General features: G+C 42.0%; 1 protein-coding gene and 1 long non-coding RNA gene across 2 annotated transcripts in view; one reads left to right on the forward strand and one right to left on the reverse strand.

Annotated features, from left to right (window-relative positions):
• Window positions 1–25,236, reverse strand: part of Hsf2bp (heat shock transcription factor 2 binding protein) — a 65,781-nt gene that overhangs the window by 36,959 nt on the left and 3,586 nt on the right. Inside the window, exons 3-5 of the mRNA XM_050141665.1 lie at window positions 17,944–18,047; window positions 6,580–6,729; window positions 4,173–4,305 (exon numbers count right to left, since the gene is read on the reverse strand). Coding sequence (XP_049997622.1) covers window positions 4,173–4,305; window positions 6,580–6,729; window positions 17,944–18,047 — 387 coding nt within the window. The remainder of the gene's footprint in view (window positions 1–4,172; window positions 4,306–6,579; window positions 6,730–17,943; window positions 18,048–25,236) is intronic.
• LOC126501162 (uncharacterized) lies at window positions 1,442–18,685 on the forward strand. The gene is made up of 3 exons (XR_007591551.1): window positions 1,442–1,537; window positions 6,544–6,640; window positions 18,046–18,685. It is a non-coding gene; the product is annotated as an uncharacterized lncRNA (long non-coding RNA).

Genomic DNA, 25,236 nt, shown 5'->3' on the forward strand with positions numbered 1-25,236 from the left:
GAATGGTGATGGAGTCTGCTTGGCATATGCATACATGAGGCCAGTCCCAAGATTCAATCCCTAGCAACATGAAAAAAATTAATATACAGAATTTTTAAAAGCTGGGCATGGTCACATATTTATAATCCTAACATTTGAGATGCTGAGGAAGGATTCGATGTTCGAGAACAGCCTAGGCTAGTGAGTTTGAGGCCAGCTTAGACTACTTAGTAAAACCTTGTCTTAAAAAAAAGAAGAGAAAAAAGGTCACGTTGATAAGGCAATGATTACCAAATGCTACCTAAAATGCACAGCCAGATTAGGAGGCAGGGTATGCACTTATGATTTATGAGTCTACAAAAGTAGGAAGAGCAGGCAGAAAAGCAAGTTTTCTACTTGTGAGTTAGGTGAGTAACTCTTCACAGATCACCATTCTTTCATTGTTTTATTGCTCAGGCTGCCCTATCCTGAACAATCCCTCACTTCACATGTGCTATGACCTGCCACAGACCAGCAGATGACAGGATGTAAGTCCATCAGAGCAGGTAGGGTCCCCCATGCAGATGAAGAAACCCTGTCTAAAGGAGCTAACCTGGGAAGTGGACCATCTTGTCTTAAAATCCAGACTTTCAATGCTGCACCTAACCTGTCATTTCCTAACCTGTCATTAGGAATTGTGGTGGTTTAAATAAGAATGATCCCCATAAGCTCATATGTTTGAATGCTTAATCACTAGAGAGTGGGACTAGTTGAAAAGATTAGAAGAATTAGGAGGTATGGCCTTGGCGGAAGTGTAGAACACTGGGGTGGGCTTGGGCTTTAGGGTTTCAAAAGTCCATGCCAATCCCAGTATCTTCTCTGTCTGTAGATGTAGCTCTCAAGTACTTCTCCAGCACCATGCCTGCTGCCATGCTCCCACTAAACCTCTGCAACTGTAAGAAAGCACCTAACTAAATGCTTTCTTTTATAAGAGTTTCTGTGGTCATGGTGTTTCTTCACAGCAAAAAAAAAAAAAAAGACTAAGACAGGAACAATGACTGAACAAGTAAGAAATTTCATATCAGTTTTTACTTAGAATATGGTAAACTAGAAATAAGAGCTGCTCCATTCTGCCCCAAGGAGGAGAAGACAAGGAAAATTCTACAAAATCACAGCTTTTCTTAAATACATCAGAGAGCTAAGGCTGGCTGGGAAACACCTAATGAAAGAAGCCAGACTTCCAGGCAGAGATATGGGACAAACATGCTCAACCTGGAGCATATGCTCAAAGTCACAACAACCCAGATCAAATATTTAACAAGCCACCAGGACAGCTGCTGCATGAGGCTGACTATGGAAGGACAGGGCTCCACTCCCTAGCTGGGTGTTATACTGCACATGGGTGATAGAGGAAGGACATTGGTAAATTATTATAATAAAGAAAATGTCCTGGCCCATTTTATTGGTTAGAACATAGGTGGGTGGAGTAAACAGAAGAGAATGCTGGGAAAAAGAAGCTGAGTCGAGGAGTCGCCATGATTCTCCTACTCCAGGCAGACGCAGGTTAAGATCATTCCTGGTAAGCCAGCTCGTGGAGCTACACAGAATATTATAAATGGGTTAGATCAATATCTAAGAGCTAGCCAATAAGAGGCTGGAACTAGCCGGGCCAGGCAGTGTTTAAAAGAATACAGTTTCCATGTAATTATTTCGGGCATAAGCTAGCCATGTGGGCGGCCGGGTGCCGGGGACGCAGCCCTGCCGCTCCCACAACACATGGGTTTATTGAAATTCTCAGAACTTTTAAGAGATAAAAAGGAACTGGGAGAGTGTGTAAAATTGGAAGATCAGCTTGACAAGCAAGAAGAGATGTAGACCGTTAGTGCTGCTGTACCCACTGAATGGCTCCAGGAGCTGAAAAGCACAAACTTCTGTGGCACAAACCCACTTTAGCAATGCACCACCAGAGTTGAAAACCTTTTTCAGGCAAGCCTATAAGTCTTCTTTTCACATATACATGACTGTGATTTTAGCCAAGTGAGCCTGAATGCTGGGCAACAGGATGCTCTACCCTCTAGTGACTGTCTGCCTCATGGCTCACCAGCCAGAAATTCATGCAGTTTAAATTCTCAACCAGCAAAATGACAAAATACACGGATAGTAGACTTTTAAGGTTACTTTTAGAACTAATCAAATGTACAAATGTCTTCTTTAAATATAGCCTTTAAGGCCTGACACAGGAGGCTGAGACAGGAAGACTGAGAATATGGTTGCTATGATGAATGGGCAGAGAGCTGCCCTGCTTCAGACAAAGTGCCAGTCAAGCCAGAGTAATGAACTCTCAGCATCCACCCAACAAGAAACACCACTGGAGGCTGGAGAGATGGCACAGAAATTGAGAGCACTGGCTGTTCTTCTTGAAGAGCTAGGTTTAATTTCAAGCACCCACATGATAGCTCATTCCAGTTCTAGAGGATCCAACAGTCCCTTCTGGCTTCCACAGGTACCAGGCATACATGGCGGTGCATAGGCATATATACAGGCAAAAAAAAAAAAAAAAAAAAAAAAACTATGCTGAAGGATAGGATAAAAATAAATCTTAGAAAATAAATAAAATAAGTACCACTAACTTTTAAGGGATTTTTTAAAATGTCAGCCAGGTAGAGTAGTATACCTATAATCTCTGGACTCAAGAAGTCAAAGCAGCAGGATTACTTCAAGTTTGAACACAGTTTGTCTCAAATTTAAAGGAGTAGGAGAAGTAGAAGTAGTCTATACAGGCCTTTAGTCATACCAATCTCAGTAAGAAGGTAACAACACAGGGCTGGAAAGATGACTCGGTACAAAGTACTTGCCACACAAGCATGAGGACTGGAATTCAGACGCTCAAAACCCATGTAAATTCTGGGTAGGCAAGGCAGCTTCCTGTAATCTCAGCACTCGGGATGCAGATTCAAGAGGTCGCTGGTACAAGCTGGCAAGCTAAACTAGCCAGAATCACTAAGCTCCAGGTTCAACAAAACCTGCCATGATCAATAAGGTGGGGAGTAACCAAAGAAGATACCCACCATCAACTCAGGCTACACATATACACACACAAAAAAAAAATAAAATAAAATAAACAAAGTGCTTAAATTGTGACCTTTCATCTCTGTTGTATCCTGTGTACTCTTAGAATGATTTTTGCTGTTAATATGAGAAAAAACTGCCCTTTTCCCTTGCATTATGATGATGATGATGTGTGATCACATGTTGTCTAGGTACGTGTGCAAGAGTGCTGGGATTAAAGGCGTGTGCCACCACCGCCGGCAATTTAAGCACTTTGTCAACCTCATGAAAGTAGAGTTTCCACACCCACTGGGTCATCTCACCTACTGTACTAGGAATCACTAGTCCCTGGTCTATCTCTCACAAAAATTTTGAAGGTTTGGAATGTTACTGTTATTTTTTTATTTCGTTTTTTGAGACAGTCTTGCTATATAGCCCAGGTTGACCTCAAACTCTTAATCCTCCTGCCTTAGGGCCTCCTAAATGTTGAAATTGCAGGCTTGTGCCACCATGCCAGCTCCTTTATAGTTTTTCTATGAAATTCTTTTGAAGCATTTCTTCAGTGAGAGGTTCCATTTATTAGCTTCCAGGAAAAACTCACTGAAAACACAAAGTTTTTAGAATCCTTTAAGTGGAATTTAGTTTAAGTTTAGCTCACAGCTTTTGCTTTAGCCAGACATGAATAAAACAGCAAGGATTCCAAATGACAAGCATCTAAATGTACAATCTGTGGCTTTTATTCTTTTACTTCTGTGATGTATAAAAATAAATACCAGCCAGGTGTGGTGGTGCACGCCTTTAATCCCAGCACTTGGGAGGAAGAGCCAGGTGGATCTCTGAGTTTGAGGTCAGCCTGGTCTACAGAGTGAATTCTTGGACAGTCAGGGCTACACAGAGAAACCCTGTCATGAAAAACCAAAAATAAATAAATAAAAATAAATAGAGATCAGATCAATCTGTGTTTCCTTTAGATCAGTTAGTTCTAATAAGTGTTGGTGACCACAAGTCCTTGGGGCGCTTTTCCATACTGGAGACACCCAATACCTAGATCAACTTACTGAGATGGACTCCAGGGTGAACATGGTGCTCCAGATACTGACACACACAAATCCCTAACTGTAATTAACAACCCTGATATATGGCACTATGTCTAAAAAGTTACCTACTTGTTACAATTCCGGCCAGTGCAAATACAAACTGATTCTCATCAGAATCAACCTCCCTGACGTCCCCATCCAATGACTTTACGAAACTCTCCATTGTCTGACCAGTGATGTTGAAAAACTTCAATGCTTTGTCCTGAAAGTTTAAAAATAAAAGAATACAAGTGTCAGATCTTTCCACATAAGCCAATGTAACATCACAAATGTGCAAACCATACAGAAAAAAGACTAGCTGCAATTACAGAAGCAATTATAAAAAAAAAAAAAAAACCTGTGCTCAAAGTTCCCAGGGAGGGAAGCAGTCAATGCTGGGACTCATACCAGGCCACAGTAGAAAGAATAAGTGACTTCTGAGTGTTCAGCCCTAAATGGGACACCTGTGTCCACCACCACCACCAAGGTTCAGGGAACATCACAGAAGACCGGGTGGAAGAATGTCAGAGCTGGAGGGAAAAAGGAATGCTGTGAAATGCTGTCTTCTGAACATTCATGAACTCAAAGCTGCTGTCGTTACCTGATGTGGGATTCCCCTCTGTATGCTGTAAATACCATTGGTTAATAAGGAAACTGCCTTGGCCTGTTGGTAGGGAAAACTAAACCAAATGCTGGGAGAAAGAAGGGTGGAGTCAGAGTGAAGCCATGTAGCCCCACCAGAGACAGATGGACAGAACTTTATCCGGTAAGCCACAGACACATGGTGATACACAGATTAATAGAGATGGGTTAAATTAAGATATAAGAGTTAGCCAATAAGAAGCTAGAGCTAATGGTCCATGTAGTTATTTGAATAATACAGTTTCTATGTCTATTTTGGGGCTGAGCGGCTGGGAACCAACAAGCGGCTTCCTCCAACAAATTGGAGCTGTGACAAACTAAAATCCACAAGACCTGGACAAATCAAGCCAGTCCCCATGCTAGCATGGATGGGACATGGGCTTATGAGGCACTATGCCTCACTATGCCTCACTATGCCTCACTATGCCTCACTATGCCTCACTGAGGAGTTACTAACGATTGATGGCTGCTGGAGGAGTCACTGTTCTTCAGGGCTGTGGACGCTGGTAGGTTCATGATCTAGTGGGCGCTACATCCATGCATACACAGCAACACTAACTAGACTTAGTGAAGTATAAAAAGGAAGTGAAAATAAGAAATAGAAGGGAGATTTGAGTTATCTATGACTGAGATATACTTTACGTGTGTGTGTGAGCATATGTGTATAAATTTGTCAAGAACCATTTAGAACCAAGGCACATTTTAGAATGTGAAAACAAAAAACAAAACCTGAGAAAACAGGATAAGGGAACTTCTTGGGTGATAGAATGTTCTATGACTGACTGTAGGGATGGTTTCCCAACTCTAGAAATTTTCTAAGAAACCAGTAAGAACTATGTAAGTCCAGGGGATAAATTACAACATAGAAATCATCTTTAAGACAAAATGTCGTACAGCCCAGGAAATTACACTTTATTAAAGTTCAACAAACTGTTGAGGACACTTAAGTCTCCCTCAAGCCAAACACTGCGTCCTCTAAGCAGTAACTAACGTAGCTCTGGCTTTTAGCCAAACATTCCCCTCTCAACTTCTATTCCTTCTCCCAGAGTCAAACCCTACCTGCTGGTGGTAGTTTCTTTCCTTAGCTGTCAACTGCACCCTGACACCACACCTGTCTCAATCATACAGTTCTTAGTGGCTCCTTCTTCCCCATCTGCCCTGCCGAGAGCCACACACCTCACTCAAAAACACTTGAAGACTCCACAGCCCTCCTGCTTATGGATGGGGGGGGGGTGATGGTGGGAGAAAGGGACCAGCAACTGCTTACCTCCAATCACAAAATAGCATTCCAGTAACAAGCCTTATCTCCCAAGCTGCAGTGCATGACCCTCCACTCAGTCAAGGGACCTTCAGTCCTAACACAAGCCAGACTTCCCACCTATACCTTTGATTTGACTAATTCTGTCTTCTTGAACTGTTCTTACAATTTACTGCCATTTCTACCTATTCTTCAAGGTCCATTTCAAATTCCTCTCCTTATGAAGTTCCCTAACATACATACATGTGTGTGTGTGTATACTAGACACAAATATATGCCAAATTCTTAAATTATCTATTATCCATGAGGTAAAACACATATGAGCACTTTTAATGTTGTTAAATTTCTTACATATAAATATTAAAATGGTTAATATATCGAAAATTCCCCTTGCGTGCCAGGACAGAAGGACGGTACTTCATTTTACACATCCTCAGAGCATCAGGTGACACAATGAACACGGCAGGTGTTTGGCAACCATCTGATGAATGAACTAAAGCAAATTTACATCATGGCAGGACTTAGCAATCAATGTCACAGCAGATGTGCTGTCTCTTTCAGGTCACAAGACACATTCAACAGTGCCAGACAACTTACTCCTCCCAGAATGGCTTTGACGACTTCCTCACTGCTGGAGACTCCCCAGAGGAGGGTACAGGTAACTGCTCCCATTTGTGTACAGTACTCTGCCTGCTGGAGGAGCTGCTGTTTCGCCTCATTCAGCTGCTGTCGAAGAGCCAACTTCTCCTAAATTCACAACAAAGTAGAACAAGATGACAGACAGCTAGCAAGCATTCAATCTCAATAATCTCTATTACATGCTCTTTCACAATGATACTTATTAGAGAGAAAGTGTTCAGAATTCTAGAAAACAGCTTCAAGTAGAATATAGCTCTTTCTGAGCCACAATTCACATCTAAACAGTAAAGTTCAAAGCTTAGAGAAGAACACATGGCTGCTTTTCAGCTTATGGATAATTGTGAAGAGCTAAATTCATTCATTCAAGTAAAGAGAAAACTGGAGGTGGCACCTGTGCCAAGCGACCACACCCAGAGCAGCACCACCAGACTCAGAAGCAAAGCAGCAACCTAGCGTGCAGCCTAGACTGCACAGCACTTCTCATCAGGGAGGCTGCCATGGCCAACATTCAGTCCACTGACAAACACAACACTGAGTTTAGAAAAAGAACTGTACAAAGTCTCCTAGGCCAGTGGGTCTCAACCCCTTTTGGGTGGAATAACACTTTCACAGGGGTCACCCAAGACCATTAGAAAACACAGATATTTACATTATTATTTTTTTAATAGTGTTATGTGAACTTTTACTTTTTTGGCTTTCTTTTGTGGGGGGGGCACCATCCAACTCCTAAATAAATCACACGTGGAGGCTTATTCTTAGTTATAAATGTCCGACCTTAGCTTGGCTTGTTTCTTGCTTTTATTAACTTATATCATCCCAACTACCTTTTGCCTCTGGACTTTTATCTTTCTCTATTTCTGTATACCTTTCTTTCCTTCTTACTCGGTGACTGGCTGGTGGCTGAGTCCTGATGTCATCCTCTCCTTGTTCTCTTGTTCCTCCTTCTTTCCCAGACTTCTATTTATTCTTTCTGCCTGAAGCTTTGCCTATCCTTGCTCCTGGCTCACTATTGATTATTCATCTCTTTATTAGGATCATCAGGTGTTTTAGACAGGCACAGTAACACAGCTTCACAGAATTAAACAAATGCAGTGTAAACAAAAGTCACACATCTGAAAATAATATTCCCCAACATAAAAGTAGCAAAATTATAGTTATGAAGTAGAAATGAAAATAATTTTATAGTTTGGGGTCACCACAACATGAGGAACTGTATTAAAGAGCTGCAGCATTAGGAAAAGTGAGAACCACTGCTGTAGGCAGACTATGAAGAAGCCCTCATGACTGTCATCAAAGATGCTGGAAAATATGAAAAGCATGTGTGGCTGTGAAATGACACCAGAATCAAACACCAGACCTAACACCAGGCAGAAAAGCTGTGAAGGTGGGTACTCCAGATATGCTCAGGCCCAAATTCATGAATAACAAGGCCGTGCAGGCCAGGGAAGGTTTCCTGCCCTCCCTACAGCAGCTCCTAAGAACACTTAAAGCTAGGCTAGTCTCTGGCGGGACCATTAAGGGAAAAAGGGAACCATTCTCCTGATTACCCTCACATTAATACAGCCTAAGGAGTTCTCTTCTCGTCCTCCCCAGTGACCTTGTTTCTCTGGTACTAAAACTCCCTTCAAGGAGATAGCATTTCCTGAGAGTCAAACTGGGATGGGGGTACCGCTCAGTTGTAGAGCACTTGCCTACCATACAGGAGGCCCTGGGTTCCACCCCTAGCACCACTGAGAGCAAATTCATTTCTATCAAGCATGAGTAGAAAAACAACAATTTAAATTATGCTAGATGGATAAGGTGGATTTTTTTTAATTATTAAAGAAGTCAGTATTCAATAATGAAAAGAAAAGGGCTTTTTGCCTGGGTTTCCAAGAGAATGAGAGGTGGGTGGGAAATTCCCAGCACCTACACTATGGCTAACAATGCCTGTGCTCCAGTCCCAGCACTCTCTTCTGACCTCCATGAGTACCAGGCTCGTACATATAAATACATGCAGGCAAAATATCCACACATATATAATAAAAATAAATAATTCTAAAAATCAAAATATAAACTATATGTTTTTCATGTCTGACTTAATGATACTACAGTCTGGATTCCTAGAATGCCCTTCACACCTATGTAACTGAACTGACAAAGTAATGGGTATGTTTATATGAATCATTCCACTCTGTTCTCATTTCTTCCTCCATCACATCCACCGTCAATATCAGAGAAAAACAAATATACCATGCTTGCTTCTTCTCAGCTAGCTTTCTGAACTCTTACACAGTTCTGAATCCCGACCATGAAATGGTACCATCTCCATTCAGGGTGGGTCTTTCCAACCCAGCTAAATTAAGGCAACCAGGACAACTCTCCAAAGACCTGAACAGATCTTGGCATACTTGTAAACTGTCATGCCTTTTAAACTTACTGAACACATACTGGCAAAGAAGAGGCCCTCCCTTGTCTCAGACTCCAACACGTTTATATTAAATGTCTTCCAAAACCCCCTGAACTAGGTTAGTCCTCTCTCCAGAGCTCTGGAGCAGGGAGAAGGAAAAACAGCAAGTAGTTGTGTTCTTGAGAACAAAGAAGGTGAACCCTTTCCAACAGAGGTTATTATTGTTGATCCCATAGTATAACATGCCTGCAATGGGAACTAAATGGAGAGCCTTCCAACCAGTAGCTCCAGCTGCCTGCTTTTTCCCCAGTCCATTTCTGCTAAGTGTTGCCAGACTCCACTGACGACAGTACCTTTGTTTACTCTCAATCAGGCTACACCAGTCACATTTGATGATGTTATCTGTTACTTACTCTTTGCTCTTTTACTTTTGCTTGCTACATACTTAAACTCATTTATCTGAAACTGCAGGTACAGGAACTTCTAAAACATGTTAAAACAAAACCCTGATCCATTTTTTAAAAAGCAGTAAGGTAAATTTTCAAACTCCAACCAGGCATGGTAGTACATACATGTAATCCCAGCACTCAGGAGCCAAAGGGTTCAAAGCCAGACTGGACTTCATAGAAATAGTCTATCAAGGGGAGTTGGGGGAGGGAAGCCATAGGCTAAGAAAAATTGTATCATATATTTATTTATATTTATAAAAGGTCTGCCATACATATCTTACAGGTTCCAGATCCACTGAGCCACTCAAACTCAGTACTATATCTTGCCCACACGGCAAGCACTTTACCAAATAAGCCATCTCCCCAGCCAAGTATAGTAATAGTTTAAATAGCATTTACAATGAATTACATAGCAAAAATAATCTGATAAATTAAGGCCTGTAAGTGTAGGCTGTATGCAAACACTACACTTTCTCTTGGAAGGATCCTGAACACCCTAAGACTACCCACAAGGGGTTCTGGAGCTGATTCCCCTCAGATACTGAGGGACAACTGTACCTGAAAGAAGACAACTACTCCTATCAAACAGGGAAGAAGTGTTTAGGTTCTAGGGATGCTACAAGGGGAGAAGAGGCATCATTAGTCTTATTCAGCTGTGACCCCTACAAGCTAGACCCACTGGTGCAATAGTAGCACAAATGCTATGGGGGTTAACTTTCTGATTGGACTAACTTCACTCCACAAGATGAAATTTTTCCTGGTACTGAGTGAAACCCATACCTGGCTAAGTCCTAGGCCTTAAGGAAGAATAGTATTACTATTCTGTTGAATGGACATAGTAATAAATTTCCCCTAAGTTCTTTTCTTTATACCTAAACATTAGTATATCTCTCAACCTGCATTAACAAACTTCTTTTTGGAGAATATGGCAATTGAGACTTACAATTGGTCAACATGCAGAATACTAGAGTGCTCAACCCTAAATAGGATATCCATATTACACACACATACACAGAGAGGAAGGGAGGGAGAGGGAGAGCACTCAAGGACCACTGTGGAAGAGGGAACTTGAAGAAGTAGAGTTTGTAGAAAACAGTATCTGCTGGACATGACAGTATAGCTGCACGCGTGAACTCATGGTAGCTGGGGCTACAAGCACAGGGCTGGCACAAGGTCAAGTCAGACAAGATTCCAACATAGATGAGGAGGAACTCATAAAATCCCACCCCTAACTGAAGAGCTCTTAGCAGCTGATGGCTGCTGAAGGAAAGAGAATCACTTTTCTCCAGGGATATGCTGCATGAGAGACTACTCTTTGGAGATGGAGATTGCTCTTTTATTTCCCGGCCACCCAAACCCGAATAATCAAACAAAAACTATGTTAATTACAACACTGGTTGGACCATTAGCTCAGGCTTCTTACTAACTGACTCTTACATCCTTAATCTGTGTATCAGCACAAGGCTGGGGCTTACTGGTAAGGGTTCAGCATCTGTCTCCTTTGGCAGCTACATGGTGTCTCCTTGACTCTGCCTACTCTCTCCCTATATCTTTCTTAGTTTTCCCACCTAGTTCTTTCTGCCCTGCCATATGCTGAAGCAGCTTTATTAACCAAAGGTAATAAAACATATTCATAGCATACAGAAGGGAATCCCACAGCAGCTCATCCTCCTATAGTCTCATACCCATGCACAGCCAGACAACATTAAATGAACTCAATGGGTATTAAGAGAAGGAGGGGCCTGTGAGAGTAAAAGAGCATGTGCAAGCTCAAGAGTGCACATGAAGCTAGGAGTGAAGTGGTGCAAACATGACAGGAGAAAAACTGGAGGGGAAGGATAGATATGCATGGAGAAATAGTACATAAAATGCTGTTTAAGTTTTTTAAAAAGTATCAAAGAACCCTTCTAAAATCTTTCTATAGTTCATTTCAGATTTTAGCTGGATTATACTACCAGCTAATTTTTTCTTTAAGAGGTTTCTTGAAGGGCTGGAGAGGTGGTTCATCAGTTAAAAGCATACACTGCTCTTGCAGAGGATTCAGGTTCCATTCCACATCAGGTAGCTGATAATCACCTATAATTCAAGTTCCAGAAAATCTGACACCCTTTTCTGGTCTTCAAGGGGCACCAGTACACACATCGTGCACATTAACTCATACAGGCACACACCATACACATGAATCTAAAAATAAACTTTTAAAAGTTTTTTGAAGCACTGTATTACTGTTTGCAACTTCCTTTATAGCGTGCTAAAAACAAGAAACACCTAACAAAGTAAAAAAATATATATAAAAAATAAAATATTAACAGAAAACTGGCAGTCTCTATCATGGCTAGTTTGCTAAAGGGAAAAGCATGGAGCTGAATATGCTAGAGAATGCCTTTCATTCCAGTGCTTGGGAGGCTGAGACAGGAAGATCAAAAGTTCAATGCCAGCTTAAGCTATATAGAGTTGAGGGCAGCTCTCCATATCAAGACCCCATCTCAAAAAAATTTATAAATAAATAAATAAATAAATAAATAAATGAGGAGCTACAGTAAATGAATAGAATGATCAGGGTTTCAAACCCTTCAAGTATTATCATTGTCCTAGTACTCTGACTTTAGTGGGAATGAGGGAATATTTTAGTTTTGACTATTTTTCTATTTCTACTCAAGTTTCCTGTTGAACAGTGATAATAAGCAAGATGGCTATAATAAGGCCACTTGTCTCTAGCAGCTGTCTTTTCTGTGGCACTGTCTGTGGTCCGTGCCCAGGCCTGTACAGATCATGAGGCAGGACTGAAAGCTTATTTTAGAGCTGAGGAACCAGGAAAGAATCCAGCAACTAGAAGACTGAATTAGATTACTGCCAGTAAGTACTTCAGTATGGGTAGAAAATATTACAAAAAGACAGAAATGACTGAATCCAGCATGTAAGAAAAGTGTGGAACCAAAGACCTGAGTGTGCTGTGGAAGCAGCAATTCCTAGGGGATGGGGAGTCCTGCACAGGGACTTTGCTAATGCTACAATGAAGCAGTGCACTCTTCTTCAATGCAGCAACTTAGTTGGATCATGGGAAGAGAAGAGTTGGGATTGGATGGCTCTTGGGGTGCAGAGGCTGCCTGGGGAAAGGACCTTGGCAATGGTATAAGGTCTCAGCACTGTGATACAGACACAGCTATTGGGAATACAAAATACCTGGGAAGGACTTAGCTGCTGTATTTTTGGGGGAGTTGTTTTTAAAATAGGTCTTATGTAGCCTGGACAGATCTCACACTCAATGTTAACAGAGGATGATCTTGAACTTCTGACCTTCCTGCGTCCAACTTCTAGGTGCAAGGTGTATACCACCATGCCCAGTCTATGCAATACTAGAGATCAAACCCAAGTATTGGAGGAGGCCGCTTGTTGGTTCCCAGCTGCTCAGCCCCAAAATAATCATACAGAAACTATATTTGGTCCATTAGCTCTAGCTTCTTACTGACTAACTCTTATATAATAATTTACCCCATTTCTAGTAATCTCTGTATCACCACGAGGCTGTGGCTTATCAGGTAAAGTTCCAGAGTCTGTGTCTGGTGGGGCTACATGGCTTCTCTCTGACTCAGCCCTTCTTTCTCCCAGCATTCAGTTTAGTTTTCCCTGCCTACCTAAGTTCTGCCCTATTGACAGGCCAAGGCAGTCTCTTTATTCACCAATGTTATTCACAGCATACAGAGGGGAATCCCACATCACCCAAGGCCTCATTCATGCTAGGAACTCCACTAACAAGGTACAGTTCCCATCCCACTTTAGTTTGATAAGCCTGTTCACAATGTGTCTGCTCCAAGACCCTTTTCAATAATGACCTGGTATGTTATTAACCTTCCATCACTGGCAAATGCCTGACAGAACAAGGTAAAAAGATAAAAGATTTCTAAGCTGGGTGGTGGGTAATTCCAGCACTCAGGAGGCAGAGGCAGGCGGATCTCTATGAGGCCAGCCTGGTCTACAAAGTGAGTTCCAAGACAGCCAGAGATACACAGAGGAAACCCTGTCTCGAGAAAACAAACAAACAAAAGACAAAAGATTTCTTTTCCATTAGGGTTTCAGGTTTCAGTCCATAGTCAATCCATCCCATGGCTGTAGTCCTGCAGACAGGACAGTAGAGCAGAGTAGGGTTGCTTACCTCAAGGACACCAGCAAGCATTAAGAGAAAAAAGTTCTGTGCTTACTCCTGCTTGTCTTTTCATTCCATCTGGGTTCTCAGACTACTGGATGACATAACAACATTCAGAGCAGCTGCTCCCCATCGCCTCTAGCAATACCTTCACAAGTGCATCAGAAATGTACCTTACAAACGTCCTCAGTATTTCTCAGTCCAAGAACCTAGATTAACTGTCACAACTCCACCCTCTGTCAACTTGACACCCAAAAACACATGCACCCCCACCCTGTTAAGCCACATCTCCTAAAACCATACCTAATTTCCAAAGGAAGTGACAAGGCCATACATATTTCATAAAACCATCCTATGTAGACCCCTAAATACGTTAGTTCATTTCCCCAAATTCCTGACAGCTCCAGCACTGATCAACAGACAAGTACAAAGTTTCTTAAGACTCAAGGCAAACTCTCACCTGTGAGTCCCTATAAGGCCAAAAAGAAAAGTTTTACTCAAGGCAGAGTAAAGACTTCTATTCCCAAGACAGCACATGGAAAGGTCGGAGGATACCAAAGTAAGATGGGAATCAGCATGGCAATTGTAAGCTCCTGTAGCTCCATGGCTGGCATTCCAGACATGTAGTACCATGATCTGGGTGCCAAAATGCTGGGGCAGCCACACTGCGGTCACATGACTCTTACAGGCTGATCCTGCTCACTGACTAGAGCTTTCCTTGGCAGACAGTCTCCATTGCTAGCATCTTCAGCTTCTTAAGGTCTCTATTCCATCACAGCTCTCCCAAGGGCTACATCCAAGTACTCTTACCACTGTCATACATCATCTGGCCTCCCCAACACTCCTTTGAAATCTGAGTAGAAGCCTCTATGACCTGCCTTGCAAAAACAACATCAGACTGAAGACAGAAAGGTCTGCCAGTAGCTTAAACTATACCCAGTTCCCAGTGTAGACAAAATCTACTTAATGTTCTCTAGTCTAGTTCCCATTTCAATATCCCTGAGCACAGTATTTACTCTCTGGGTGTCTATAGTCATTCTGGTCTTCTGAGCCCCTCCAACAGAATCACCCATAAGTATGTTAAGCTGTGCTAGCCTATGAGTACATGGATAACTGAGCAAGGCTGGAGGAATTCAAGTACACCATGACTATATTACAGCTTGGTAGATCAGTTCTTGCCTAACATGCACAAGGGCCAAGGTTTGATCTCTAATCTCTAGCACAAAACAAACAAACAAACTTGGGGGAAAATGCCATAGGTCATCTTGCAAAAGGGTACCTCTGCAGGTCAATCTTTTAATTCATCTTTTCAGTGACCTTAAACCTTTATACTTTTTTTTTTTTTGAGACAAGGTCTCTCTACATAGCTCCAACTATGCTGGAACTCACTCTGTAGATCAGGCTGGCCTCAAACTCACAGAGATCAGCCTGTCTCTGCCTCCCAAGTGCTGGGATTAACACCAGGTTATATACTTGATTGTAGGATGGGTGGGTTTTCCCTAATCACTGAGGTACCCTCAAGACACCTTATCTACTGACCAGGTACATACAATGGTGCTAATTTCTAATGATTATCAACTTATTAGTCCCAACTTTAAATGTGACTTTTTTTAGACAGTTTTTTTTCTTTAAATGCTCATTGTAAATCTGGCTAAAATGGTTTTTTATACAGCAAGACCCCTGTGAAAGACCAAATTCATTTTCTAAGAGATTGGAAAGACTGTAAAAAACCACAGGGCCATGAAATCCACTGTCAAACTGTGTCTTCTAATTATGACAGAGAAGCTATACCATTGAAATGTCTACAATATGGCTACTTAAACAAGATCTGAACAATTCCAGCACCAGCTGACATACTAGTGTGAATGAGGGAAGTTCACAAGGCCAACTCATAAAGGAACTACAAGCAATTTACAAATGCTGAGAGAGGAAGAATTAGTCTTCCCCAGGGAAAGGCCCCTAACTGACTATCCAATACAAGTGGCCAGTCCTAGAATCATATAATATAAGCAACACTAAACAGACTCAGTAAATTTTGCATTTATGTTTCTGTGTGTGTGTGTGTGTGTATAACTCTCTCTCTCTCTCTCTCTCTCTCTCTCTCTCTCTCTCTGTATAACAATAATAATTAAAGAAAAACAGCACATGGATTTGAGAGGAAGCAGGAGCTAAGGGACATGAGAAAAGTTAAAAAAGAAGAGAAAAAGAAATTATATTTTAATTAAAAACAAAATTCTTTCAGACTACTCAACCTTTGAACTCAGCTCTTAGAGCACAGACACAAGATAGACAAGTTCTTTGCCATAATAGATCATGAATGGAACAGCGCTCTAATCTAATCCCCATAGAACCCTTGATCCCATCTGCGATCTCATGAGCACAGTCTCCACTCTGCATTCCTAGTCTTCTGAGCTCCCACCCACCACAGTCCTCATTAAACTCTACACACAGTATTGTCCAGTTTTCCAAATTCTTCCTATAAACTAGTTCCAAAGGCTTACAAACCACACGGCCAGGTTTCATCACAGCAATGGCCCTGCTCCAGCACCAGCTCTCTGTGTAAAGCCCAGTATTTCTATTGCTATGACAAATACCTGAGGGAAAAAAAAATCAAAAGGAGGAAAACTCCTTTTGACTCAATTTCACAGACTTCAGTCCATGGTCACCTGGCTCATTGTTTGTGGCTATCTTAGATCTCACTATGCAGAACAAGCTGGCCTTAAACTCACAGAGATCTGCCTGCTCCTGCCTTCCAAGGGCTGGGATTAAAGTGTTTTAAATGTCTATCAGCTCCTTGTTGCCTACAGGTCAACTTTTAGGCCATAAAATGTTAAGTCTGAAACTGACCAGACTGCCTTGCAATTTATCACCTGGTTTTAATAGATTATGGCAAAACTAAAACTTCAACTTTGTGTTGTTCAGTATAATAATCCAGCCTTACAATTAAACTCTTTCCTACCACATTCTGGTTGCTCAGTATTAAATACAAGCCAACTCTCCCAGTTTTCAAAAACAGCCACAGATATTCAGAATTCCTTAACACACATTAGCACGCAGGCAATATGACACTGGACCAGCTATTCAACCTCTTGAACAATAGTAATACCTGCTGATAGGCCTGGGAAAGGAGAAGTAAGTGGGACTCAAACGGCTATGTGCCTGCTAGCAAACACCAAATATCCAAAACATACTAGCTGTCATTGATCAGCATTATTGCTTTATTATTTTAAAATACAAAGATATGGAAGCCCAAAATTTTACAAGTGACAGAACAGAACTAGTTTTATGGGCAATGAAATAATGTATGCTATCCAACTGTAAAACTATCTCAAAATAATATTATAGGGACTAGAGAGGTGGCTTGGCAGTTAAAAGCACTTGTTGCTCTTACAGATGACCTTGATTCAGGTTCAGCATCCACAAGACAGTTTACAGTGGTCTGTAACTCTAGTTCCAGGGGATCTGGCACCCTCTTCCAGCCTCCAGGGAAATCTGTCCCACACATGCTACGCAGATATACATGCAGGCAAAACACTTGTACATATAAAATAAAATAATCTGTGAGAAAAATATAGTCTCCTCCAATAGTAAAATAAAATATAATTAGTTTTTCCTAAGTAGCAATAAATCATACCCAAACTAATTAGAAATACTTCAACTTAATATCTATCTCCAATTATAAATTATTATATACACAATTTTCTCCAAGATTCTTACTATGTTATAAGCATATGCATTAAAGTAGACCTTTTGGTTTGGTTTGTTTAAGACAGAGTCTCCCTATGTAGCCCTAGCTGCCCTGGAACAAACTCTGCAGACCAGGCAGGCTCAAACACAGAGATACACCTGCCTCTGACTCCCAAGTGCTGAGATTAAAGGCCTGAGACATCATGTCCAGCTGAAGCAGACTTTTAAATACAAAATTAAAAGGAAACCAGTGAGATGCTCAATGGGTAAAGACACTTGCTGCCCACATGGAGAGAAGAGAACCAACTCCCACAAGTTGCCCTCTGACCTCTATACAGATTGAAGCATACACAAGCCTGAATACATACACATAAACAAGCCCACGGAGATGCTCTCTCATGCATACACACACTCTAAATGTACAAAAAATGCTTCATTAAAAGGAAGTGAATAATCTATACCTTAAATGCTTATAAACTCGATTAACAGTTCACCTACCTACTAACCTACTTAAAAAACATATATTCGGAACTACAACTTCCTGAGGGTGAAGAGAGAAAATGTGAGACTAGTTGCTTCTTATGAGCAAAAGGTAGCAAACCAACAGTACCTTCTGGACAGAGCCCCTGCAGGAGCCTCACATAAGTGCCTACCTTCTTCTCCCTTCTGCTGTCTGTCTGTACAGTTTCTAGCTGGGCTTTGAAGTGTTCATAGTCCAATCTCAGCTGTTCTAATTCTTGTTCTCGTCTTTCCAGGTCTAGAAGAGACAGAAAAATACTCAAGACATGTCAAATCACAGGCAACATTCCTAAAGCCCTGTTTCTAAGCTCTCTTCCAGTTTCAAGCCATACCAGAAATCACTTTTTATTTTGGGGAGCGGGGAGAACAGATGCTGGGGACTGAACCCTGCGCCCATGTACACTAAGCACACTATGGTACTGAACTGCTTTCAATCCTGAAAGAAATTCTGCTGCTACCTTACTTTGTGATTTAAGACCTCATTTACTGCCAGACATGTACTCAAGGCTTCAAGAAAATGAGTTATTTAAAGGACTGAAGGCAGAGCTGAGAAGCCCAACTATCTCATGGCAGAAACGTGTATCTGTGCCATAAAAAGCAGAAGGCATCTCAGGAGTGGCTGGTGCCAGCAGGAGCTGACTCACAAAGCAATCCCACCAACTGGCAGGCTGACTCAATGGGAACAACTGCAGTAGTAGTCAATGGAGGTGGGAAGCCACAGAGAACAAGACAAAAAAAAACAACTACAGTGAGGGGGCAGCGACTACGTAACACTTCCTCTCCACCATAATCATTTAGCTTATGAGTCAAATGGCCAACAAAAAAAAAACATAAAATACCCACATCAATAAATCAATGAAAAATATCAAATTTAAATACTGCAGAAATACTGATGCTTAAAAAATTGAACACTTAATTCGGGTTTTTAAGAGTTTGGTTTCAAGGCTGAGAAGTTAAACTTTTTTTTTTTTTTTTTTTGCCAACATGTACCAAGATCTGAGAACAAGTACTAAGAGTTAATGGCTAACTAAAGCCTAATGTGCATTAGGATTCCAGGACCTAGTGAATAAAGTTTGTGGTTCTGTGGGTGTGTCTGGGCCTCAGAATTTACATCTCTTTTCTTTAAAGTAATTTTTTCTATTAATAATTTCATGAATGTATGTAATATATTTTGCTCATTTCCACTCCCATTATCCATTCTCGTGCCCATTCCACTCCTGATGATGGCCTTATAGTCAAGAAGTCTCTACCTGCTCTCATGTCTTTGTTGCTACTGTTTTGATTGGGTGTTTTTGTCTGTGATCTTCTGAGTTTAAACGGTACTGCATGAACATGGAACATGGGCAACTCACCAGTGACTACACCACTAAGAAAATTACTCCTCTTCCCCTGTAGCCAGGAACTGCCATTAGGGGTAAAGAGAATTTACATTTTGTTTTGTTTTGTTTGTTTTTGAGAGACAGGGTTTCTCTGTGTAACAGCCCTAGCTGTCCTGGAACTGGTTGTTGTAGACCACGTTGGCCTTGAACTCACAGAGATCCACCAGCCTCTACTTCCCCACCCACCCCAAGTGCTGGAATTTCTTTTTTTAAGATTTGTATATAAGAGGCTGGAGAAATGGCTCAGAGGTTAAGAGCACTGGTTGTTCTTCCAGAGGTCCTGAGTTCAATTCCCAGGGACCACATGGTGGCCCATAGTCATCTGTAATGAGATCTGGTACCCTCTTCTGGCCCACGGGGATATGTGCAGGCAGAACATTATATACACAATAAATAGATAAATCTTAAAAAAAAATTATATGTGGGAACTGGAAAGATGGCTCAATGGTTAAGAACACTAGCTGCTCTTGCAGACTTTTGTTCCAAGCACCCACATGGCAGTTTACAACTGACTGGATCTCTGACTCCCTCTTCTGGACGCCTAAGCACCAAGCATGAATGTGGTACACATACATACATTCAGGTACTCACATATTCACATAAAAGGTAAATAAATCTTTTCTTAAACTGTGTGTTTTGCCTGCATGTGTGTGTATGTATGTATGTATGTATGTATGTATGTATGAATGTATGTATGTGTGTGTGTGTATCTGTACCATGTGCATGTCTGAGGCCAATGGAGGACAGAAGAGGGTGTCAGATCCTCTGGAACCTGAGTTACAAACAGTTGTGGGCTACCAGGCATCTAGTCCTCTGCAAAAGCAGCAAGTATTCTCAACCACTGAACCATCTCTACAGCCCAAAGAAGTTACATTTTTAACAAGGTTCCTGGGTGAGACTCTATGAAAATCTCACTTTAAAACCAACTACTTCAAGTCAACAGTCTTAGCTCTCATCACCAGCAACAGGAAAGGAACACAGTGGGTCAGAAAGCTTAGCTACAGCAATGACGGAGTATGAATGGAGGGAAATGGGACTGGGTAAGGGAGCACACCTCTAAGAACATATAGAAGACCACACATTCTCCACAATCAAGGATGGTCAATGAAGTGCTTGTAAAGGAAGGGGAAGGGCTTTGTGTTCCTGAGGTCAGAGAAGGCAAGGGAACACTTACACACACACACAAAAAAAAAAAGGGATTGCCTAGAGCTGCTTGGCAGCCCAACTGTTCTGGAGAAAGGAACAAGGAGAGTGTCTACATTTCCTTGAGACCTTGTCCAAGAAGGAAGATTAGACCCAAAGGTCAAAGACAAGTTGGAGATTGTGAAACTGGGCTGGCAAGCTCCCACTCATATTTCCTAGAAGCATGCAAGCTGCACTGGGCTATTTATTCTCCCCATGTCAGAGCTTTCTTCTCTGACTTTTCAGATATGTCATACTACATGAACTCTACTTTGTCCAATAATCAAGACCATCCAAGAAACCAGTGAGCCAGCTTTATGCCTTAAAAATAACATCACTAAACATGTAACCATGCTGAATGTTACTTACACATATGTACAATATATGACTATGTACATTCATGTAACTATAAAATACATACCTATGACTATAAAATACATAACTAGACAGAAACTAAATAATAAATTATCAATAGTTTAGATTTTTCTCTTTGCAGCTAATTCTTAAAGTCTGCTTCTATTATTGAACTATGCTACTTGAACACACCTGAAAGGAAGAGGGTAATTAAATCTCTACAAATCTTGTCACGTAAAAATATATAGGAATTAATTTTAACCTCTCAATGTTTTCACTATGGTAAAATCTTCTCTGTGTAGTTTTATGTGAATTTTCTACAGGCTTAACAAGGCCCTTGTGACAATATGGAACCCCAGAAAATTCTAAGCCCTTGCTCACAAAACTATGGCACACCAGGGGTATCAGTTATGTCAGGCCGCCGCCTTGTGGCCAGATGAGAGCATTGCTGGCAACCTACCTCAACGGCATGCAATTGTCAGGCCCCAAGTGCCTGTACTACCAGGACCTAACTTCAACCGTTTTGGTAACAGGAGAATGACTGTTGGGAGAGAGGGAGGAGAGATGTCAGTGAAAAGCAGGGTTTCCGGAGCATAGATAAAGGAGTTAAAATTACCCTGGGGTCCCGGCATGTTTATAACAAGTTGTCAGTTTTTCCACTCATGTGAAACAGCTGTCTGAAAAAAAAAATACTTAAATAACCATCACCTTTTTCTTTCCTTCACTCTGGCATGTTCAGAAAAAAAGTGGGTGCAACACTGACACGCTCCATCTTTACTTTGAGCTGAGATTTGGGTGGTGTACTCACTTCCTAGCACGTGGAATAAAGTATGAGTTGGGTAGCTTAGAACAGCTGAAATGTATGTCTCCCAAGGTTGAGGACTTCCAAGCCAAAAGTCCAGGTATTGGCAGGGCCAAGCTCCCTGTGAAACCTCGGCATTAATTGTTCCTTGCCTCTTTCTGCCCAGCATTCTCTAATGGGGGACGCAGTCTTCCCTTTCTAGCCTCCCTATATTTTCACATATACCTCACTCCACAACTGTGATCAAAATTCTCCTGACAAGAATGTCATATTGGATAAGGCCCAACAGGCCTCATTTTACCTCTGTGAAAACCTTTCTTCAAAGTCCCAGGCTAAGGACCTGGGGAAACACCTGACAGATACTTCGGCAACTTGCCAGGGTCCCATCAATTGTCAGTGCTTTGTAGGCATTCCCACTCACATGGTTTTCCAAAGCAAACGACCATCCCCAGAATGACTGATTCTGCTTCCTACAAGGTTCCCAGAAATAAGCGGTTACAGTGGCTCAAGGGCTCCCAAACTAAAGACTCAGATCTGGGTCACTCCCAACCAAAGGGCAGCTGTTAAATATCTCAGGTTCACAGACGAATACAGTGGTCCACAGAAGGTCTACCACGTAACTCACCTGCTGAACACCACTTTAGTCTAGTCAATCCACAGCTAAAGGAAGGGCCAACTGCACAAGCATGACCTGCATTTTCCAACATGCTAAACTGAAATCCATTTGCCTACAAGGCCAAATGCTGTGCAATCTCTCTTTAATAAACTACTTCTAGGATGCCTTTAACTGTCTTCTAAGTCTACTCCTTCATAAGCAGCCTTTGACTTGCCCCACCCTATCCCCCTTGGAAGTCTGGCAGCTTTCTGTGGTAATGTGGCACCTGTGACATACTTCCCCTTACACTGTCATTGTTTATGTTTCTTTTCATTATCCTTGTTCCCTAGGATTACAACTATCTCGTGTAATTGTGGATTCCTTCAAGTAACCAGTAGAGAGCCCTCACAAACCAAGAGCCCAAGCTCACAAGCTGTTCTAGTAGTATTAAAAAACCCCAATCATCTGTCCCATTTTGAATCAATAGACTCTTGGATGTAAGGGCAATGTGGCTTTGGCATTCTGTCCCACTCTTCATAAGGGTTGTCTGTCTCGTTGGGCAGGAATCTCCTTCCTCAACAGTCCGTGTGCATCCCTTCCTAAACCAAACAACCAGTTAAAGAGGACAACCTTACCTGATTAAGAAGGACCATTCTTCTGTCAAGGACACATAAGTAGCTCCCCTGCTAGAACTGCCAAACAAGCTCCCTATCCTCCTAAGGCTCTGCTCCTTGAGGCTGGTTCTGCCCAGGACCCAGGTGCCAGCAGGCAACCCTTTACAGTACTACCCAAAGACAACTGAGGGCACCTGACAGAATACTATAGACCATTGCAGTCATGGACTCTGACCTATTATCTGGATGGTCTGACATGGTTACTGAAAGCCCCAGTGTTCTCGTTCCCTATCTCACTCTCAGTTGCGATCTCAACATGATAAACAGCAGCGCAGGACTTTCTAAACAAGAATGTTCCTCCAATGCTCAATACTCAAGAGTGCTGATAATGTTTTCATGGGAGTATTTTATATTTATGCGCTTTCCAATTTGGCAAACCCCAAGTCAAAGCTATTCCAAGTTCACTATGTGATGGCGCCTTAGTCACAACTGAAGCTGCTGGGCTGAGAATCTGCCAGAATGCGCTCTCCATTACACCAGGAGCACAAGGAGTTTCAAGATTCCTACAATGCAGGTACCATACAAGCCCTTTAGAAGGATTGAGTCATCTCAAATTTGCCACATGCTAGGAGCAGGTCTCAACCTGTGGGTTGCAACCCCTTTGGGGGTTGAACAATCCTTTCACAGGGGTCACCTAAAACCATCAGAAAACATAGATATTGGGCTGGAGAGATGGCTCAGAGGTTAAGAGCATTGCCTGCTCTTCCAAAGTTCAATTCCCAGCAACCACATGGTGGCTCACAACCATCTGTAATGAGGTCTGGTGTCCTCTTCTGGCCTGTAGACATACACACAGACAGAATATTGTATACATAATAAATAAATAAATAAATAAATAAATAAATAAATAAATACATAGATATTTACATTATGACTCACAGCAGTAGCAAAATTACAGTTATGAAGTAGCACTGAAAATAACTTTATGGTTGGGGATTATCACAACATGAGGAACTGTATTAAAGGGTCGCAGCATTAGGGAGGTTGAGAAGTACTGTCCTATGAGACTTTCAGGGGTGGGTAGCATAGTCCTAGGGATCTTACTCTGTACCCTGTATGTAACCAGGCAAGTGCTCTACTGTACTTTGATGTCCTTAGTGTAGCCTTAAAGTCCCAGGACACATAATGAAGTGCTGGTCACCATGCAGGACACAGATGTCCTGCCCTCCTCATTCCCATCACTCCTGATCCTAACTCAGAAGGCTGTGCCTTCACTTCATCACCAGAGCCCATCCTGTTTTCTCATGTTCCTCCTATCCCATCCACACAGAGTACAATGGAACCTGAGACTTGCCTCAAGAAACACCCTCAGTTCGTCCCTCCACCCAACCAACCTTTCAAACTCATACTCTACAAACCATTCCCCCTGAAAGCATCACGTGATCAGCATCTTGGTATCGGTCCATTGAGAAGCTCCAAGTGCCTCTCACCTCAGCTACACCCCCGCCCATCCTCTATAAACACCCCATATTTACCATCTTTACTTGTGCTATACTCAAGTCTTTCAAAGGCAGGAAAACCAGCTGCTAAGTCACAACTGATCCTTATTCCCATTTGTGACTTTCACACATCTTTTTTTCCCTTCTAAAGAAAAGGATCTGTGCTTTGGGAGAGAGAAAGTTGACTCAGAGGTTAAGAGCACTAGCTGCTCTTTCAAAGGATCTGGGTTCAATTCTCAACACCCTTATGGCAATTCACAACTGTCTGTAACTCCAGTAACAGAGGATCTGACATCCTCTTCTAAGTTCCTCAGGCATGGCACATACGATATACACACATGCATGCAGGCAAAAAACTCACATACATAAATTCATTATTTATTTATTTATTTATTTGGGTTTTTTCAAGACAGAGTTTCTCTGTACCTTTGATGCCTGTCCTGGAACTAGCTGTTGTAGACCAGGCTGGCCTCGAACTCACAGAGATCCTCCTGCCTCTCCCTCCCAAGTGCTGGAATTAAAGGAGTGCGCCACCACCACCCGGCCATAATTTTTTTAAAAAAGAAACTGTCTTTTCTTCAGTGTTGACTCTTCAAAGACGCTTAGGCAAGACACCGATCAGTAGCTTTTCAAACCACTACTTACCTACCCAGCTCTCAAAGGCAACTATCCCGATAGCTCAGAACCAAGTTCCCCATACTATCTGATACTAATCTCATCAACTCAGGCACTCAGGAAGGCAGGTGGATCTCTGTGAGTGAAAGGCCAGCCTGAACTACATAGAGAATCCCAGACTGGTCAGGGCTACCCCAGTGAAACCCTGCCTCAAAAAAAGAAATAAGGAAGGAAGGGAGGGAGGGAGGGAAAGAGGGAGGGAGGAAGAAGGGAGGAAGGGAGAAGGGAGGGAGGGAGGGAAAAAGAGAATTTGAGAGAGAAAACTAGGTAAAGGGTGCTCTAGAAGGCCATCTCTTCAACCACACCTCAGTCAGAAAAGCGAAGGTA

This window comes from Alexandromys fortis, unplaced genomic scaffold (assembly GCF_014885135.2).
Source record: "Alexandromys fortis isolate MF-2015 unplaced genomic scaffold, M_Fortis_MF-2015_v1.1 scaffold_9, whole genome shotgun sequence".
Classification (NCBI taxonomy): Eukaryota; Metazoa; Chordata; class Mammalia; order Rodentia; family Cricetidae; genus Alexandromys; species Alexandromys fortis.